Raw genomic sequence first — 22,221 nt, forward strand, 5'->3', positions numbered from 1 at the left:
CGCGTGCGTGTGCGCGTGTGTTCGCGCGACTCCAGGTCACTCCGTGTTTCATGGACCAAACACTCGCGTCTTTCTCTCCATCAACATGGACGTGACTCTCGTGCTCTCAGGTGAGTTCACCTTCTCTACGTCACACCTCCCGCAATACACTGATTTATTTTATATATGTATTTAGAAAACTCGTTATTTTTCAAACTTTGATGTTTAAAAAGAGGGTCACGTGGTTGAACGCTTGTCGTTTTTGTAGTCAGTTCCACATGCGATGGTTTATTATTGTCAACATGTTTCACCTTCACGAGACGTTCCCTCGTCAGATGTAGTTTGTTCGTCTTCAAATCAACGCGTGGATCAGATGTTAGGGACCGTCGAGCAATAACGACTTAAAATCGACTTAAATCATCTTTAATACGACGTTTTTATTGTATTAAATATTTATTTTTAGGCTCAATAAATACTCGTATAGTGTTTAAAAAACTCTCTGGTCATATTTATAAAGTAACGAACGATGGAAGTCAGAAATATCTAATAGTTTCTCCGTGATCTTTGACCTCGTGACGTCACATGCAAATGTCCGTCGCGTCTTCTTCACAACAGAGGATCTGGTTAAAAGTTAAAAACGTTGTTGAGTTAAAAGTAACTGATTGACATGTCAGTCAATAGAGGCTTCACTGCAAACTGTTGCGCTGCGATATGGGATCCGGGGATCACGTGACACGTCTGGAGGGGCGGGGTCACGTGACGTCGTATCAAAATCTCAAGTTTTAATATGTTAACAACTAGAAATTTACCGACTTATGTTAGATTAGACTTTATTTCTACTTATTACTTCATAAAGTTGCTCTGAAATCTGGGCGAACGAGAGGTTACGAGAGTCCATTATGACGTAATAATGGCTTCACTCCTCCTCCAGCTGTAATCATGCTTTGTTTATACAACGAGTCACACGTCGCAAAAACACACACACACACACACCGATGATACAGTGGAGTCACACATCACAACAACACACACTGATGATACAATAGAGTCACACATCACAACAACACACACACACTGATGATACAATAGGGTCACACATCACAACAACACACACACACACTGATGATACAATAGAGTCACACATCACAACAACACACACACACACTGATGATACAATAGAGTCACACATCACAACAACACACACACACACTGATGATACAATAGAGTCACACATCACAACAACACACACACACACTGATGATACAATAGAGTCACACATCACAACAACACACACACTGATGATACAATAGAGTCACACATCACAACAACACACTGATGATACAATAGAGTCACACATCACAACAACACACACACTGATGATACAATAGAGTCACACATCACAACAACACACACACTGATGATACAATAGAGTCACACATCACAACAACACACACACTGATGATACAATAGAGTCACACATCACAACAACAACACACACACTGATGATACAATAGAGTCACATATCACAACAACAACACACACACTGATGATACAATAGAGTCACACATCACAACAACAGACACACACTGATGATACAATAGAGTCACACATCACAACAACACACACACACATTAGTTGAACAACAGTCCCACACTAAGCACCAGTTGTTCTTCAGCTACATAACGACACACCTGCTCCTCTCCCTCCACTATCGTCCGTCAGCTCTGATGATGTCATCGTGGTGCGTTCAAGCGCTGCACGTGGTCGTCACGCCGCGCTCGCCGCTCTTCAAGATCGGCGGTCGCCACCAGCTGGTGTGCGCCGTCCAGGACTGTCCCACGAAGCCCCTGATCTCGTGGCGGCCCCTGGAGGACCGGCCCCTGTACGCCGCCGTCCAGGAGAACGCCACGCACTCGGTGGCGACCTTCGACCCCGTGAAGGTGGAGCACGAGGGGGCGCTGCTGTGCCTGGTGTCGTGCGGGGCGGACAGGAGGCAGACGTCCACGTCGGTGCAGGTCTACGGTGAGTCGAGGGACCCCCCACCCCGCCCCCCCTGGAGAAGCCGCGTCTTCACCGTGTCCGTTCCAGATCTCCCCGCTCCGGTGCTCGGCGGTCTGGAGACGCTCGGGCTGGACCGGGCCTCGCTGCTCACCTGCCAGGTGTCGGGCGTCTACCCCGCCCGACCCGTGACCTTCCAGTGGTCGGTGGGCGACGTCCTGGTGAAGACGGAGGAGGTGGAGGAAGGGTCCGACAGGTTCAGGTCCGACTACGAGCTGGTGGCCCGGAGAGAAGACGTCGGGTCGAGGCTGGACTGCCGGGTGGAGCTGGACCTGCCGGGCCTGCCCGCCGAGGACCGGACCAGCCGGACCAGCGTGACCTTGGACCCCCTCTGTGAGTCCTGAGATACACAAGACATGCTACACAAATGAACGACGACAAACCATATATAAAAGAAAAACAGAGAATCAACCACGAGTGACGGCGGCAGAAACCTTTAGCAGAACCAGACTCGGTGTTGACATTGGCGGTGAAGAAAAGATAGAGTGAGGATAAAGTGAGAGAAGAGAGGAGAGTAAAGGGAGAAACAAACGCATTCAACTAATACATACCGCAAATACACTATTAACACAAACACACAACCCTGATACACAAAAACAGACGACAAACACAAAAAGTGAATAAATAATAATAATAGTGATAATTTCAACAATGGTTAAATAAACACACAAAAAGTTGACAATTTAAAAGGCCACAACAAACAGTAGTAATAACCCTAAAGTGCTGCAAAAATACAAAAACAAAAAAACACACCTCGGGTTACGACAACACACAAACGCACAACCAATGTGTCATAACAAAGTTGGACGTTAACAAACGTAAACGTTCTACGAATACGAAATAAACACAACTATATAAGTGCTACCAATGAATACACAAACAATACACCTGAGGATACAACAAGATTGTCAACTACACACAAGTACACAATAATGTATCATCATGAACGACAAAAAACGTGACAATTGTACAAAAACAAAAATAATTATTTAAAAAAATTGAATGAAAATGTTGCTGAAAACATCAAATACACAACAAACGATGTAAACATCTGGATCATAACTACACAACAAGTATATTAAAACATGATGTAAAACGCATCTTAAAGACACACTTATACACAATCCTATTAACACAACAAGCATTTAAACTTCACACAAATACACAACGATATAACAATGTATCATCACAAAGACAGACGACGACAAACGTGACAATTATACAAAAAGGAAAATGAAGCTGAAAACATCAAATACACAACAAACATAACACAAGTACGTGACAGTTGTACAAATAAAAAAATTGAATAAAAATGTATTTGAAAACATAAAATACACAACAAACATAACACAAGTACGTGACAGTTTTACAAATTAAAAAAAATATAATAATAATAATTGAATAAAATGTGTTTACAACATAAATACACAACAAACGATGTAAACTTCTGGCTCACCAACTACACAAACATTTTTGCATCACAAACAATCCTGTTAATGCGACGCGCACGATTTAAGACACTTGTCACTTCACACGTGTGTAAATACTCATGACAACAAACACACACTCGTAGTGACACTCGTCGAACACGTGTGAACACACAACACACTCTGACGCGAGAACCTCTGGTCCCTGCAGACGCTCCTCGCCTGGACCAGATGGCGGATCAGGTCCGGAGGGTCGGCGAGTCGTTGTCACTGGTGTGTTCAGCCGAGGGGAACCCAGAACCCAGACTGTCCTGGTACCACGGCTCGGACCGACCCAGTCCGGGTCCGGAGCTGCTCCTGCGGGACCTGAGTCCGTCCCAGACCGGCGTCTACACGTGTGTGGCCCAGAACTCTCTGGGGGTCCAGAACCAGAGCGTGTGGGTCCAGGTCCAGGGTGAGTCCTCGTCCACGCTCAGAACATTGTGACCGCCTGACACTCCTGGTCCCTCGCAGCTCCCCCCACCAACACCAGCATCTCGGTGAGTCCCGACGCCACCGAAGGTCACGCGCTGACCTTGACCTGCCACTCACGCGGGGCCCCGCCCCCCTCGCTGGTGCTGAGCACAGGAGGAGACACGTTGATGACGGGCGTGTCCGACGTGTCGCTCACCATCCCCTCGCTCTCGCCTGCACACGCCGGTCGCTACACGTGCTACGCTAACAATGACCTCGGAGAGGAGCAGGCGTTCAGGGACGTGAGGGTCAAAGGTGAGCGAAGATGTTACTTCCTGTTTACCGCGTTAAAGTCCTCCACGCACATGTACACAAGTACACACACACACCTACACACACATACATACATACATGCATACACGGACAAACATACACACAAAGATACACATAAACACACACACACCTACTCACACACCCAAACATACACACACAAAGATACACATACTCACACACACCTACTCACGCACACAAACATACACACACAAAGATACCCATACACATAAACACACACACACCTACTCACACACCCAAACATACACACACAAAGATACACATACACACACACACCTACTCACGCACCCAAACATACACACACAAAGATACACATACACACACACACCTACTCACGCACCCAAACATACACACACAAAGATACACATACACACACACACCTACTCACGCACCCAAACATACACACACAAAGATACACATACACACACACACCTACTCACACACCCAAACATACACACACAAAGATACACATACACACACACACCTACTCACGCACCCAAACATACACACACAAAGATACACATACACACACACACCTACTCACGCACCCAAACATACACACACAAAGATACACATACACACACACACCTACTCACGCACACAAACATACACACACAAAGATACACATACACACACACACCTACTCACGCACCCAAACATACACACACAAAGATACACATACACACACACACCTACTCACGCACCCAAACATACACACACAAAGATACACATACACACACACACCTACTCACGCACACAAACATACACACACAAAGATACACATACACACACACACCTACTCACGCACACAAACATACACACAAAAGATACACATACACACACACACCTACGCACACATACACACAGCTCTACTGCTCTTTTGATCCAACTGAGCCCCAGAGGCTGAACTTACATTGTTTGCTAGAAATCAAACAATGAGTGAAAACACTTTGAAGCTAAATGTGGACAAAAACTGAAACACTGGTGATTGCTCCTGATGATAAGGTTCCAGGGTTGAGTCAGTACTTGGGTGACTTAGGTCAGTCTGTCAAACTGAGCCTGAGAAACCTGGGTGTTGTATTTGATAAAGACATGTCTCTTGTTCAACACTGAAGAAAACTGACCAGAAACTGTTTCAAGTGAGAAAAATCTCTAAACTTAAATGTTGTCAGAACATGATCTGGATCTTATAATCCATGCGTTTGTTTCTTCTCGTCTGGACTATTGTAACAGTTTGTTTTCATGTCTTAACAAGAAGGATGTGTCTCGCCTGCAGTTGATTCAGAACTCTGCAGCGAGAATTCTAACCCGCTCTAGTAGAAGAACTCACATTTCTCCGATCCTTAAAACTCTTCACTGGCTTCCAGTTTCTTTCAGGATCAACTTTAAAATTCTGGTTCTTACTTTCAGATCTATTCATGGTCAGACCTTCCATCAGTGATCTGATCCAGACTTACACCCCAGCTCGGGCTCTGAGGTCTGTGGATCAGAATCTACTGATGGTTCCTGAACTTCAGGACCAGAGGAGAGAAATCTTTTCAGACTGTTGCTCCTAAGCTTTGGAACCATCTCTGTGTTTGATGATCTACTGACTCCTTCATTTAAGAAACATCTTAAGACGTTTTTATTTGTTCAGGCTTTTCCTTGATTTTCTGGAACTCCTGTTGTGTTATCAGTTTTATCTTGATCTTTAAAATATATACTTTATTGAATATTGTTTTGATTGTTTAAGCGCTTTGTGACCCTGGTCTGGAAAAGCGCTATATAAATAAAAATTACTTACTTACACATACATACATGCGTACACGGACAAACACACACACAAATATACACATAAACACACACACACACACAAAGATACACATACAAAGATACACTTACACATACACACACCTACTCACACACACAAACATACACATAAACACACACACACACCTACTCACACACACAAACATACACATAAACACACACACACACCTACTCACACACACAAACATACACATAAACACACACACACACCTACTCACACACACAAACATACACATAAACACACACACACACACACAAGCATACACACACACACCTATCATTATTTACCATCAGAACCTGAACGCATCACTGCTGTTTACAAATGTTATACATATTTGACTGAAGGTTTGACTTTGATAATGATTTAATTAAAAAAAAAAAAAATCTTTCAGTTTTCTTTTCTTTTAATATTTTCATTTCTTCACCTAAACTCCTGGTATTTTGTTTATTTCACTTTGACTCACTTTGTCATCGTTTCACTTTTGGTTGTGACGACAAAACACTTCACATCAGACTCTAACCCCCGAGAGATTCTCATTTGTCGAGGACAGCCATGCCTGTGGTTTGAGGCGTCGTCTGATTGGTCGAGAGTTCAATAGCAGGAAGTGGGTCAGAGCTGAGAAAGAAGTGAAAAAATAAAACTATAAAACATTAGGAATGTTTAACATCTGTTAATACATTTACTAGTTCAACCCAACATATATATGACTAAAGATGTTTTTATATGATATTTTTAAATAAAATGTAAATAAAATGAAACATTACAATGTCTTCATCATGCATTTTTATACATTTATTTTCCAAATTATCTTTGTTTTTCTCCTTTTATTTGTCCTTTTTATGTTTATTTTAATATATTTTTCGTAGTGTGTGTATGTATATAAAGTAATAATGAATTAAATTAATAAAATTAAATAAAAATATGGAAAATAACCTTTTTTTTGCATTTAATGTATTTTATTTACAATAAAAGTATATGTAATATGCATGTTTTTTTCAGAATATAAAAATAAAATTGATTAAAATAAAATGATGTACAATCAAATTAAAATATTTATTGATCTTAAAATGTACATAAATACGGCCTCTAATAACGTATGTATTTAATGTGGCCCCTGTGAAGCTGATGATGTCATCATTCCTCGCCCGTGTCTCAGCTCACCCGCTGCAGGTCCTGCTGCTGCCTCGTCTGTCCGTGGCTGACCTGGGCTCCTCTCTGACCCTGAGCTGTCAATCATCGGGGTGTCCCGGAGAACCCACCTTCTCCTGGTCCGGCTCCTCCGTCAGGAGGTTCCAGGCGACGCCGGAGCAGCAGGTGAAGGATCTGAGTCTGGAGGACGAGGGAAGGTACGAGTGCAAGACCTCGTGCGGATCCGTCCACAGGAGCAGTGACGCCCGGGTCTGGATCTACTGTGAGTCCTTGAAGTGTCATTGTACACAACTGTGTGTGTGTGTTTGTGTTGTTGTGATGTGTGACTCTATTGTATCATCAGTGTGTGTTTGTGTTGTTGTGATGAGTGACTCTATTGTATCATCAGTGTGTGTGTTGTTGTTGTGATGTGTGACTCTATTGTATCATCAGTGTGTGTGTTGTTGTGATGTGTGACTCTATTGTATCATCAGTGTGTGTGTGTGTTGTTGTGATGTGTGACTCTATTGTATCATCAGTGTGTGTTTGTGTTGTTGTGATGTGTGACTCTATTTTATCATGTGTGTGTGTGTGTTGTTGTGATGTGTGACTCTATTGTATCATCAGTGTGTGTGTTGTTGTGATGTGTGACTCTATTGTATCATCAGTGTGTGTGTGTGTTGTTGTGATGTGTGACTCTATTGTATCATCAGTGTGTGTGTGTGTTGTTGTGACGTGTGACTCTATTGTATCATCAGTGTGTGTTGTTGTGATGTGTGACTCTATTGTATCATCAGTGTGTGTTGTTGTTGTGATGTGTGACTCTATTTTAATCATCAGTGTGTGTGTGTGTTGTTGTGATGTGTGACTCTATTGCATCATCAGTGTGTGTGTTGATGTGATGTGTGACTCTATTGTATCATCATTGTGTGTGTGTTGTTGTGATGTGTGACTCTATTGTATCATCAGTGTGTGTGTGTTGTTGTGATGTGTGACTCTATTGTATCATCATTGAATGTGTGTTGTTGTGATGTGTGACTCTATTGTATCATCAGTGTGTGTGTGTGTTGTTGTGATGTGTCACTCTATTGTATCATCAGTGTGTGTGTGTGTTGTTGTGACGTGTGACTCTATTGTATCATCAGTGTGTGTGTGTGTGTTGTTGTGACGTGTGACTCTATTGCATCATCAGTGTGTGTGTGTGTTGTTGTGATGTGTGACTCTATTGCATAATCAGTGTGTGTGTGTGTTGTTGTGACGTGTGACTCTATTGTATCATCAGTGTGTGTGTGTGTTGTTGTGATGTGTGACTCTATTGCATCATCAGTGTGTGTTGTTGTGACGTGTGACTCTATTGCATCATCAGTGTGTGTGTGTGTTGTTGTGATGTGTGACTCTATTGTATCATCAGTGTGTGTGTGTGTTGTTGTGACGTGTGACTCTATTGTATCATCAGTGTGTGTGTTGTTGTGACGTGTGACTCTATTGCATCATCAGTGTGTGTGTGTGTTGTTGTGATGTGTGACTCTATTGTATCATCAGTGTGTGTGTGTGTTGTTGTGATGTGTGACTCTATTGTATCATCAGTGTGTGTGTGTGTTGTTGTGACGTGTGACTCTATTGTATCATCAGTGTGTGTGTGTTGTTGTGACGTGTGACTCTATTGCATCATCAGTGTGTGTGTGTGTTGTTGTGATGTGTGACTCTATTGTATCATCAGTGTGTGTTTGTACAAAAGTCTCTTTTCATTGAAATATTGACATTAGAAAATGACATTAAGCTCCGCCCACTGAAAACACTTTGTTGTTCTGGAGATGAAATCTTGTTGACCATAACCACACCCACTCTGCTGTGATTGGTCAAACATGGAGGTTTGTCACTGCGCGTCATCTATCCTGGAAGTCTCCACCTCCAAGGGACCTGTTGTATAAACAAAGCGAGGCGTGATCACAGCCATTATTACGTCATAATGGACTCTCGTAACCTCTCGTTCGTCCAGATTTCAGAGCAACTTTATAAAGTAATAAGTTGAAAACATGGTCACGATGAGGAACTTCATGGTTCTATATCGTGGTGAAGAAAGAGCTGAGCTAAAAGACAACTCTCCATTCATTTCACTCGCACTTCTCCCCATCAGGGTCTAAAGTTAGTGTAAAGTCAAAAAATGGAGGATCAGAGGATCCTGCAGAATCGTTGCTCTTTATCCAATGGCTCCCCGGGGGCCTCACAGTGCAGTGTGTTGAACTGCGAGGGAGACCCTGGTCGGACCCAGGACACACTGGATTGGTCCTCCTGAAGGTCCTGCTGCTCCAGAGCTATTTTAAAAGCCACTGGTGCAGAATAACTTCAGCTGGTGTCGTTCATCGAGGACACGTGGATGTATATAAATATATACATATGTGTGTGTGTGTGTGTAAATATACATGTGTGTGGGGGGGGGGGGGTGCAGTGTGCTCCATGACCTTCAACATTCAGGATCCAGCTCTGGTGGTTGGTCTGGAGTGAACTACTGTTGCGAGCTCCGTCACTCATCCAGGCAGGAGCTCCAGAGTCCGTCCTTCGTGGGGGAGTGAAAGTGCCGACTCGTCATATTCCTCAGATAACTTTCACAGAACCGCCTCCGAGCGGAAGAGACTCGGGATCATCGGGAATTCATTATCGTTCCGGCTCTCAGCGGGTCCTGGACCTCAGCCAGACTTTGTTTGGACAGATGAGAGCTCGCTGCTCCGAGGGGTCAAAGGTCGCGGTGCTTGACTGCCAAATGGAGGGAGTGGAGCTCAGACGTGTGTTTTTGATCCGAGGAAGTGGCACAAAGATATACACTCCATAAAAAGTCCTTCTACACACATACATGTACACACATAGATGTAAACATATACTTGTATACACACATACACACATACACACACATGCACACACATGCACATGTACACACACATACATGTACACACATAGATGTAAACATATACTTGTATACACACATACACACATACACACACATGCACACACATGCACATGTACACACACATACATGTACACACATAGATGTAAACATATACTTGTATACACACATACACACACATGCACTTGTACACACACATACTAGACACACACGTACATGTAAACATATACTTCTATACTCACATACATGTATACACATACATGTAAACATATACTTCTATACTCACATACATGTATACACATAGATGTAAACATATACTTGTATAAATACATACATACACACACACATACATGTAAACATATACTTGTATACACACATACATGTAAACAAATACTTGTATACACACATACATGTATACACATACATGTAAACAAATACTTGTATACACACATACATGTATACACATACATGTAAACATATACTTGTATACATACATACACACACACACGCACATGTACACACACATACATGTACACACATAGATGTAAACATATACTTGTATACACACATACACACACATGCACATGTACACACACATACTAGACACACACATACATGTAAACATATACTTCTATACTCACATACATGTATACACATACATGTAAACATATACTTGTATAAATACATACATACACACACACATACATGTAAACATATACTTGTATACACACATACATGTATACAAATACATGTAAACAAATAATTGTATACTCACATACATGTATACACATACATGTAAACATATACTTGTATACACACATACATGTATACACATACATGTAAACATATACTTGTATACATACATACATACACACACATACATGTAAACATATACTTGTATACACACATACATGTATACACATACATGTAAACAAATACTTGTATACACACATACATGTATACACATACATGTAAACATATACTTGTATACATACATACACACACACACACACACATACATGTAAACATATACTTGTATACATACATACACACACACATACATGTAAACATATACTTGTATACACACATACATGAATACTCATACATGTAAACAAATACTTGTATACACACATACATTCACACACACCTATGCACACAAAAATACTCAAACACACATAAATGTATACATATACACACAAACATACATACACTCATGCTTACACACATATACACACACATACACAGATACACCTAGTAAGTAAGTAAGGAACAGTTATTTCTAAATCGCCTTTCTAGACCAAGTACCTCATTTGATTGGCAGATACACTGAAACTGCCCAGAAAGGTATGATGAACCACTGTAACACAGACCCAGACAGTCTTCATCCCTCAGTCTTCTCAGCAGGATCTGGTGATCTACTGTGTCAAAGGCTGAGGACAGATCCAAGAGAACCAGAACAGTGGATTTACCAGAGTCAGCCGACATCATGATGTCACTGGACACTTTCAATAAAGCTGTCTCCGTAGAGTGATGTTTACGGAAGCCAGACTGAAACTTCTCATGGATGTCGCTCTGATCCAGGAACAGCTGCTCAGACACCACCTTCTCCAAGATCTTGGACAAGAAAGGGAGCTTAGAAATAGGCCTGAAATTACTGAGGTCAGTTGGTTCTAAGCCTGGCTTTTTGAGTAAAGGCTCCACAATGGCATGTTTAAATGCATTGGGGAAACCCCCTGTGGAAAGGAAGAGGTTTACCATTTCGGTAACCCAGTGGCCAATTACATCAAAGAAAAAAAAAAAGAACCTACAAGGAAGGACGTCGGACGAGCAGGAGGAGGGTTTCATCTTGTTCACCGGTGAAAATATATCAGCCAGAGTAACAGGGTTAAAGGAGGACCACAAGGTTGAGACAGGCTCAGTGACAGCAGGGGTTCCACTCAAAGAGAGAGAGATTTTCTCTTTGATCAATTTGATTTTGTCGGTGAAAAGATCTCGAAAATGCATTGCTGTCAGCTTCACAGGTGTTAGGCGTGATTTGAGGAGCAGAAGGACACACAAGAGAATGGATCTTGTCAAACGACACTTTGGGGTTTTTCTTACCTACACACATTTACACCTACACATACATACATACGCACCTACACACATACACACACACACATTCACACACATACACACCTACACCAACCCACACACACATATACACTTTTACACCTACACACAAACACATCTACATGCCTACACACAAATACAAAAATAAACAAACAGACACACACACACACATACAAAGATACACAAACAGACACACACACACTTGCACACTGACACTCATCCACAAAAACACATACACACTTACACACATAAAATAACACACACAGATATACACAAACACACATCCACACACACCTACACACACTCGCACAAACGAAAACACTCAGGAGTGGGAGCAGCACATCAGTTCTGTGGGAGAACAAAGTGACGAACATGTTTGTACATGAAGGGGATTTTAAAGTCTGACTCAGTGGTTCTCAGCAGCAACTCTCAGTCTTTGTTGCACCGTTGATGTAAGAACCTCTCGATCTGGTCATGAAACGCCTCCGACACAAACCATTAGTTTGATTCTGCTGAAGTGATGATGGCAGGAGGGAAAGACATGTGTTTGAACCATGAGAGAAGATTAAAAGAAACCCAGAAAAGAGGAGTTCCAGGAAAGGAGGATCACAGAAAAAGAGGTGACTGGTTGGAAAAAAACGAACCAAACGTCTTCGTCAAAGTTTAATCTTTTCTTTTGTGACGTCCTGAGCGTCAACAAACTCTTTAAACTTTAATTAAAATGTTGTTGATAACGTGAATCTGAGCCAAACTTGAGCTCATTTTTATTTCCATCACGGGAGGAATTTTGTTTGAAAATCCAGCCTGGGACATTCCCGGGGTGGTTGAGGGAAGGTGTGAGGGGGTGTGAGGGGGTGTGAGGGGGTGTGAGGGGGTGAGAGGGGGTGAGAGTGATTGGAGGTCAGAAAGTAGAGACGAAGGAATGGTGAGACTGAAGTGGTGCTTCAGAAGAAGTTTGTTACCGGAGATGAAAGACTTTTCCAGGACTTTATTGTCTTGCCGTCCCACTTTAAACAAGGGTCTGACCCTAAAATCCAAAGTTATTAAACTTCTTATGTCTTGTCCGTCAGCCTTTCCATCCGACCCGGTTCTAAACGTGCCTGAGCTGGTCCTGCTCGGCGAGGACGCGCTGGTCCAGTGTGTCGTTGGCAACGTCTACTCGGCCGAAGGCTTGAAGATCCGCTGGTTCTCGGGCAACACGGAGCTGATGGAGGAGTCCTTCAGGTTCTCCGGGTCTTTGAGGAACGTGACGTCGACACTGAAGCTGCCGGTGAACCGGACCGGTTTGGTTCTGACCTGCACCGCCGAGATGACCCTCGCTGGACCCTCGTGGAGGAACAGGAGTTCTTCTACTCATCTTGAGGTCCACTGTGAGTTTCTGTCGACCCTGATTTTATTATTTTAACAAAATAAAACTTCATCAAAATCTCCTGGTTCCAGATGCTCCGAGGAAAACCTCCATCTCAGTAAGCCCGGCTGTGGAGGTCATGGAGGGTCAAGAGGTCAACATCAGCTGTCACTCGGATGGAGCTCCGCCCACCTCGCTGGTGCTGCTCAGGAGAAACGGGTCAGAAGTTCTGAGGTCCAGCTTCGCCTCGTCGCTTCTCTTCACGCTCGCCTCGGCCCGTCTGGAGGACACTGCAGAGTACGGCTGTAAAGCCTCCAACCGGGTCGGCGCTGACACGGTCACCGTGGCACTCACTGTTCAAGGTCAGAGGTCAAACACACTCGGGATCATGAAGGGAAGTTAGAGTCGAGTCCAGTGGGAGTATGTTTCGAATGTCCAGGAGAAATACATTCTTTTTTAAATTGAAGAATTGAAATTGAATTGAACAAATCTCTGACCTTGAGATTGTTCTGGAGGTCAGGATGAGCTCTCTTTCCATTCATACACAAGTTTGACCTTTTACTCCTCGTCTGTTGTGCAACACGGCCCAGACTGATCAAGTACAAACTGTTTGTCTTCATTTGGGAGGAGGAAGTAGTTTTGTGTCTCCTGCTCATCAGTGCTGAGTCCGAACATTTGTCGGGTCAGTTGATGTGTGAGTGGGAGGTGGACAGCGATAAACACTCACGATTTAAGGACGAGGAGAGGAAATGAAAGAAAATAATGAAGACCTGAGACTTGAGTCATCTTCTCTTCCGTTTCTAGTTAAGTCAAATTATTGTTTCTAGTTCCTGAAAGAAGTTTATAGTTTCAAAAGGAGTGTTCTTATCCTCTCACAGGCGTTCCTCAGGGGTCAAGACTTGGTCCGTTGTTATCCTCCGACTGGATGGTTCGCTCAACGATGTGCAGGAGTTGTTTATTTCATTATTTCTGTGTAAACTATCAAAATATTAAGTAGTTGATATTTTAAGAAGGAGTGTTCTTATCCTCTCACTGGCGTTCCTCAGGGGTCAAGACTTGGTCCGTTGTTATCCTCCGACTGGATGGTTCGTTCAACGATGTGCAGGAGTTGTTTATTTCATTATTTCTGTTTAAACTATCAAATTATTAAGAAGTTTATAGTTTCATAAGAAGTGTTGGCAGTTATCCTCTTGCTGGCATTCCTTAAGGGTCAAGGCTTGGTCCGATGGTTTTTCAAACGATGTATAGGAGTTGTTTATATTCATTAATTTAGTTTAAACTTTCAAAATATTGGAGCTCATTGTTGACTTTTATTCTTTAATTGAAATGAATATTGTATCATATATTGATATACCTTACAAGTACATTTTGAGTAAGCAATAATACGTCATAAGTCATTTTAAATCATTACTTAAGCAACAACTGAAAAACGTTCCTCTTCCGCATGTGCTTGGATCAGAACATGGATAGTATCTCAGTACACATGTAAGTCATTGGAATATCAACAATATTAAAACGAAAACAAAAATGTTACACGAATGATCCGTCCAGGTTTACGCAAGAATCTGCTGCAGTATGAAAAAGACAAAGATTACAATTACTCTGAGCAAGCATGTCCAAAGTTCCCGGGTGGCTCTTGAGTAAATAAAACGGGGCCCACGGCTACTGTTGTAAACTATCTAATTGAACCAGAAAATGTTAAAAATATTTTTTTTTCATCATAAAGACAAATAATTTTATCTGATTTAAGTTTTTTTTTTTTTTCACGACTCTTGACGAAGTCCTAGATACTTTAATTTGTTTTTTAACCAAAATCAAAAAAATAAGTTTTGATGAAAAATATCTCTTTGGCTTCGGGTTCGGTTTATTTATTCTCTACTCACCCTCATGTCGACTAATGTTGGAAGTATTTTCAGAGTAATCTATTCTTTTTGAGTTATAGACAAATAGGTTTGTTCATTTGTTCATTATATTTTGTCATGTGGCGACTGGAGCTCAGTTGTCTTCGTCTTCATCTTCGTCCAAAATGACACTTAAAATGTAAGTAAGTAAGTAATTATTATTTGTAAAGATCTTTCTCAGACCAGGGTCACAAAGCACTTACACAACAGATAAAATACACACAAATTAAAAAACGTTAAAAGGTCAAGACAACATAGAGACAAACACAGCAGCAACAAGAACGTGACAACAATGTCTTAAGATGTTAATCAGTGATCTGATGGAAGGTCTGACCAAGAATAGTTCTGAAAGTAAAGATCTGAAGTTAATCCTTAAAAGGAACTGGAAGCCAATACAGAGTTTTAAGGATCAGGGAAATGTGAGTTCTTCTTCTAGAGCGGCTCATTATTGAGTTTTGTATGAACTGCAGGCGAAACAGTTCCTTTTTGGTTAGACACCAAAATAAAAGGTTACAATAGTCTAAACATCCAGATACCTCCATACAACTTGTCTGTAACATCCTTCTTGTATTGAAGCCTCCACATGAAAAAACTTGATTCATATTTTTAGATGGTATGTGGCAGAAGATCCCAGGCCATCAGCTCCTGCTACAAGTATACCTCGTTGAAAAAAATGTGTCTTTTACGCTGATAGCCTAGAACAGGGGTCTTCAATCCGGTCCTCAAAAGGCAGGAGTGGTGCAGGTTTTTGTTCCAACCGATCAAGCATGTACAGTTTAACCAATGAGGTTTCAGCTTCGACAAGTAACACCAGACTGACAGTCAACTGAATACACTCTGAAGACTGATTGGATTAAAGGGGGTGCTCTTGATTGGTTGGAGCAAAAGCCAAGAGGGACGTTACAGACGAGGTATTTGGTATTTGGTAAGTGTCCTCTTGGACAAAGATGAAGCTACATCAGCATGGACAGATGATGAAGGTCAAGTACCAGGACCTGGTTGAAGAAGCTAGTTTCTCATTTACAAACTCGGTCTGATCTCACCTACCTGCCATCTCGATGCGTTTCCGGCAAAAGATTGAGCTTCTACAGATTTAACATCTACAGACCAGCACAGGACACAAAACCAGCTTCAGGTGGCAGTTGCTGTCGTGACATCGTAGCTGGACCAGGTCTTCAAGCGAAGGTTGACTCAGCCTTTTGCTGCTGATCTCAGATGAAGGTTGTGACTTTGAGATAACTGCTGCAGAGATACAAGTACACTTGTGTTGAACCTACAGTCCCTACTCGTAGCAAAGCATCTTGGTTGTTTACTTACATTTTTCAGGGTGTCCCATATCTCACCCCGAGTACCCTGTTCGGAGAACAAGTAGACAGAACTCTTGGGTAATAACAGTCTCGGTGATGGTGGATGGTTTGTCATGATTGTTATTTTGAGCTGAAGCGACAGAGCGTTCAGTCACACCAAGTATATATGTTTTTAAGTGACATGACTCGTCTCTGACCTCATGTCCAACAACAAAATTAGCCCCGGGATGTCAGCGGTGATGAGAGTCATCACTTCCTGTTTCTTTGACTGCTGCTGGTGGATCAAAGTTTGTGGGTTTATAGATCACTTGACATACACACACGCACACACACACACACACACACACACACAGTTGACTTCCAGTAAAGATCAAGTGTTTCCCTGAACAACTTTCAAATGTAATAGACTTGCCACAGACAAGTTTCAGTCAGTGTTTTTAGCTGCCGTGGTTGGACCTGAATTCCCTTCATGGATGGTTTTGCTCATTTCCTCATTTCCCTATTATTCTTATCAGACTGTTAAGTAAGTTAATTGTTTATAAAGTCTGACTGGAAGTCATCAAGGAAAGTCCCTGAGGTTCTATTTCCACATTCTTTCTGATCAGATACAATCTGGACCCCGAGTATATCGCGGCGTCTGTTAGAACTTACCCGTGGTCAACACCTCGGTGCCGGTCTTGACTGTTACCTGATCTGCCCTAGCTCCCCCGAGGAACACCACTGTCCACATCCTGCCCTCCACGGTGGTCCAGGAGGGACAGAACGTGACCGTGTGCTGCCGAGCCGTCAGCTTCCCTCCGTCGGCGGTGATTCTCAAGAAAGTGGTCAACGGCACGGAGCTGTACTCGGCCAACGGCACGTTCCTGTTGGTCAACGTCTCGGCCCGGGACTCCGGGCTCTACCAGGTGAACGTCACCAACGACCTCGGGTTCCAGGTGGAAGTCTTCACGCTCAGCGTCCAAGGTCGGTCTCAGGAGTCTTGGGGAGTCCAGCAAAAACGTTTGCCTCAACTTTCACCTGCTTCATTTCAGAGCGGAGGAACGTCGACTCCCCGGGTCTGAGTTCCATCGCCCTCCCGGCGATCTGTGCCGCCGTCATGCTCGCGGCCCTGGCTCTCTTCCTGGACCACCTGAGGCGGGCCCGAAAGAAAGGCTCCTACGAGTTGGCCCGGTCTTCCACTTAAACTGACCGAACAACCAAGAGGACATGTTTCGCTGAACCTTCCGCTGGCGCCTTTGTCCTACCATGTTGTCATCCATCCCGTTCTAGGGAGTTCTAATGAACACTGTCGTCGTCCTGCTCTTACGAGGATTTGTATCAAGACATGGCAGCCATGTTGGCCTCATAGACACACCAACCACCGCAGCTTCAAAATACTGCTTCATTATGAACAAAACTCTCAACCACTGCTACACATCTGTTTCCCGTCGTGTGGATTTAGGATAACTTGGACCAGCGCTGTGCTTGGGTCCGAGTTGGTGGACTGAAGGAACCAGGGGTCAACAATAATGACCGTGTGAAGGGGATGAATGTAGACCTCCTGTTCGCGAGGGAGGGATGGATTTAATTGACAAACTTTTTGACAACAAGTTTTATAATCTCTTGATTCATGATAGGGTTTCCCATGGAAGTAATTCCGGCGAGGTCTTGAGGTGCCAATTCCAAGGACACACTGGGGGGACATTATATTCCTGCGAGGGGGAGAAAAGAGGGACATCGGGAATCTTGACCCTTGATCTTTGACACAAGTTAATTCTTAGATAATTTTTTGATGAAGAACCGCTAACAGTCTAAACACGAGAAAGAAACTGGCAGCCAATGAAGAGATTGAAGGATCCGAGGAATGTGAGTTCTTCTACTAGAGCGGCTCAGAAAGAAAGAAAAGTAGTAGCTACTTTTCTTTCTTTTATAGCTAGTTGATCTTCAACATCTCTGAACACACAACACATGAGTCATTTTTACAACCGTTCTTTTTAGAGTTATGGACAAAAATGTTTGTTCATTTTAATGTAGCGACTGGAGCTCAGTTGTCTTCGTCCAAAAAGACACTTGAAAACATCCAAATATCTCCATCCTGCTCTTCTATAATGTCCCTCTTGTATTGAAGCCTCGACATTAGGAATTGATCCAACAAAACCTTTTTCTAAAGGCAAAGATGCACAGACAGGAAGTACTCCAGGTTTATTACAGTGAAACTCTTTAAAGAGTTTTTTCTCAAAGTCCAGCGTGAAATCAATAAATGAACCAGAAATCATACAGTATGTGATCGAAACATCCACAAAAACAAAATCAAACGAGGATAAGCGTCTCTTCGGCTTCATACTCCTGCAGGGAAATGGTCTCATTTAATGTAGTCCAGAGACCTCGATTGACCTCTGGGCCACCGCAGCGGAAGTCCTGGTGAAACTGGGCCACGGAAGCAGGGTGGGAGTGGATCATTGGAATTGTTATTTGCAGTGTGTCGGTGACTCAATTTGAGTCCCAGATAAAAATCAAATTCAACGAAGCTACAAACAAGAGGGTCTTTCTATGACTCGAATACACGGCAAATATCTGTAGAAAGAAGTGCTGACATCTGTCGACCCCTTATAGATAAAGAGCTACCAAACATTTTAAAATGTCTAATTGACCAGTGTTTCCTAACAAGGCGGAGCATCTTGGGTGAACGACATTCCTTCTAAATCTGGACAATGTCTGACCATGAGTAGATCTGAAAGTAAGAACCAGAACTTTAAAGTTGATCCTGAAAGAAACTAGTGAAGAGTTTGAAGGATCGGAGAAATGTGAGTTCTTCTACTAGAGCGGCTCAGAAAAAAAGAGAAGTAGCCAAATATATATTGTTGCTCTTCAACATCTCTGAACACACAAGACATGAGTAGTTTTTACAACCGTTCTTTTTAGAGTTATGGACAAAAATGTTTGTTCATTTGAATGTAGCGACTGGAGCTCAGTTGTCTTCGTCTTCATCTTCGTCCAAAAAGACACTTAAAAACATCCAAATACCTCCATATTGATCATCTGTAATGTCCATCTTGTAGCCTCGACATTAGGAATTGATCCGAAAAAACTTTCTCTAAAGGCCAACATCCTGCACAGACAGAAAGTACTCCAGGTGAATATCACGAGCGCTTTCAGTCGACTGTCTACACTGATATGTACTTGGTGGAAAACGTGAAATCTTTGAAATGGAACAGCTCTTGATTGAAGTGTGTATTTGTTTCCGTATATTTCCTGACACAAGTAGAACAAACAGTCAAGTGCACTAGTCAAGGTGTAAACGTGGACTTACCACAAAGTAAGTAAGTAAGTAAGTAATATTTATTTATATAGCGCTTTTCGAGACCAGGGTCACAAAGCGCTTTAACAATCAAAACAGTACATACTTCAAAGATCAAGACAACATCGAGAACAACACAGGAGTTCGAGAAATTCAAGGAAAAGCCTGAACAAATAGAAACGTCTTAAGATGTTTCTTAAAGGAGTCAGTAGACTCCATCAAGCGCAAAGAGAGAGGAAGATTGTTCCAAAGCTTAGGAGCAACAGTCTGAAAAGATTTCTCTCCTCTGGTCCTGAGCCGTGTGCGTGGAACCATCAGTAGATTCTGATCCACAGACCTCAGAGACCGAGCTGGGGTGTAAGGCTGGATCAGATCAGTGATGTAAGGAGGAGCCTGACCATGAATAGATCTGAAAGTAAGAACCAGAATTTTAAAGTTGATCCTGAAAGAAACTGGAAGCCATTCTGGGGATTGAAGTGTTTTAGGAATGTGATTAAAAAAACCCGAGCACAAACGTTAAAAGACAAAAACGGAGCGTTGAAGATGTCGCAGACTTTGGAAGAGACTTCCTCGACCTCAACTCTTCCTGGGAACGTCGTGGGAGGATTCGTTGGTTGACGACACTCCAGAGAGAGTTTATCGGTGAGAACCCGCGACACTTCCTTCTCCGCACGACTGGACTCTTTCTTATAAATATTCTCTTCATTTATCCATCGCAAGCGTTTCCTGCTCTGTGTGGACGCAACGTTTTGTTAGCTTTAGCTAAGCTAACCATTAGCAACAGGCTCTCAATGTAAAACCTTGTTGGTTTGTGTTGTGAAGCAACATCACCATCACAGTTTCATGATTAAATGTCATATTAGTTATAATAACGGGTGGAAAAGCAACAATTTTCCAACAACTAGAAATATAGGATGAAGTGAGAAGTTGATATTTATGTTAAATTTAACACAAAAGTTAAGTTTATGTATCAAAAACAAGGTTTCATTTTATTTTTTTTAAAACAAAGTACGAACAGAAAGTAGCCGTCGAACTTTATTCACCATTTAAATACAACATTTTCTGAACGTAATGAGTGGCAAAAGTTAAAACCATCTGTTATTAAATGAAAGTTTTAATGTTGTTCAAGCAAGTTTCAGAATTGTTTGAACAACATTAAAAACTCGTGTGAACTCTAGGATCATCACAAACCAGAATATATCGTTTGTTCTCGTCTTGTATGACAATCATCGTGTTGGCATGGAATCATGTTTATCTGGAGAAGTGGGCGGGGCTTCCTGTAAAGTGTAGATATGTACAAAGTTTTTTCCATTTTGTATTAAACTTGTTTTCCTTCCTCTCTCTCAGGAGCTTTATTGTAATCAGCAGGAGAAACTTTCTCTTTCGTTTTTCACTCGTAAGGAAAAGATCAGTATCAGTGTGGCTGGTTACCACGGCGACGCTGTGGAAACCTGGAAGGCTTTTGAAACAGGTTTTGTGACAGTTAACAGTTAACCCGAAATCAAAACTTCATGTTCTACTCGCCCTCGTGTCGACTGATGTTGGGATTATTTTTAGAGTTATCTGTTCTTTTTTAGAGTTATTGACCAAAATGTTTGTTCATTTTAATGTAGCGACTGGAGCTCAGTTGTCTTCGTCCAAAAATATACTTAAAACATCCAAATACCTCCATATTGCTCGTCTGTAACGTCCATCTTGTATTGAAGCCTCGATATGAGAAGAATTGATCAGAAAAAACTTGAATAAGTCTATATTTTAAGTTTGTTTGTAGCACAAGCTAACATGCTACACAGACAGGACGTACTCTGGGTAAATATTCAAGAGATACTGTTTTTAAGTGACTTTTTGGACGAAGATGAAGACGAAGACAACTGAGCTCCAGTCGCTACATTAAAATGAACAAACATGTTTGTCAATAACTCTAAAAAGAACAATTACTCTGAGAATAATCCAACATAAATCACCATGAGAGTGAGTAGAGCATGAGTTTAGAATGTTGTGTAAAACTATCATTTGAACTGATATTTAGGTTGGTTCAGTCTTCTCCACCGTGCCTGCACTCTCTTCTTTACCTCCGTTTCATTTCTGTCTGTGTAATGATTGATTCTAAAATAGCTTCATGTACTAAATAATATGTGATTTATGTTTGTTCGTTACCTCTTCATAAT

General features: G+C 42.1%; 1 protein-coding gene across 1 annotated transcript; it reads left to right on the plus strand.

The window, feature by feature from the left end:
- vcam1b (vascular cell adhesion molecule 1b) lies at positions 1-21,394 on the plus strand. Its single transcript, XM_087783316.1, has 10 exons — positions 1-110; positions 1,702-2,001; positions 2,068-2,370; positions 3,676-3,918; positions 3,978-4,232; positions 7,235-7,489; positions 13,291-13,590; positions 13,661-13,930; positions 17,479-17,739; positions 17,808-21,394. Exons 1-10 carry the CDS (start codon positions 86-88, stop codon positions 17,957-17,959), a joined length of 2,364 nt encoding a protein of 787 aa, XP_087639442.1. The 5' UTR covers positions 1-85; the 3' UTR covers positions 17,960-21,394.
- Positions 21,395-22,221: the final 827 nt, after the last annotated feature.

The sequence above is a fragment of the Callionymus lyra genome, chromosome 2 (assembly GCF_982586985.1).
Source record: "Callionymus lyra chromosome 2, fCalLyr1.hap1.1, whole genome shotgun sequence".
Lineage (NCBI taxonomy): Eukaryota > Metazoa > Chordata > Actinopteri > Syngnathiformes > Callionymidae > Callionymus > Callionymus lyra.

Excerpts from the sequence above, each read along its gene's own strand:
- vcam1b (XM_087783316.1), top strand. The coding sequence starts at position 86 with ATGGACGTGACTCTCGTGCTCTCAG. Across the intron at positions 3,919-3,977 it reads CGTGTGGGTCCAGGTCCAGG|CTCCCCCCACCAACACCAGC; the intron begins GTGAGTCCTCGT and ends GGTCCCTCGCAG. Across the intron at positions 13,591-13,660 it reads TACTCATCTTGAGGTCCACT|ATGCTCCGAGGAAAACCTCC; the intron begins GTGAGTTTCTGT and ends TCCTGGTTCCAG.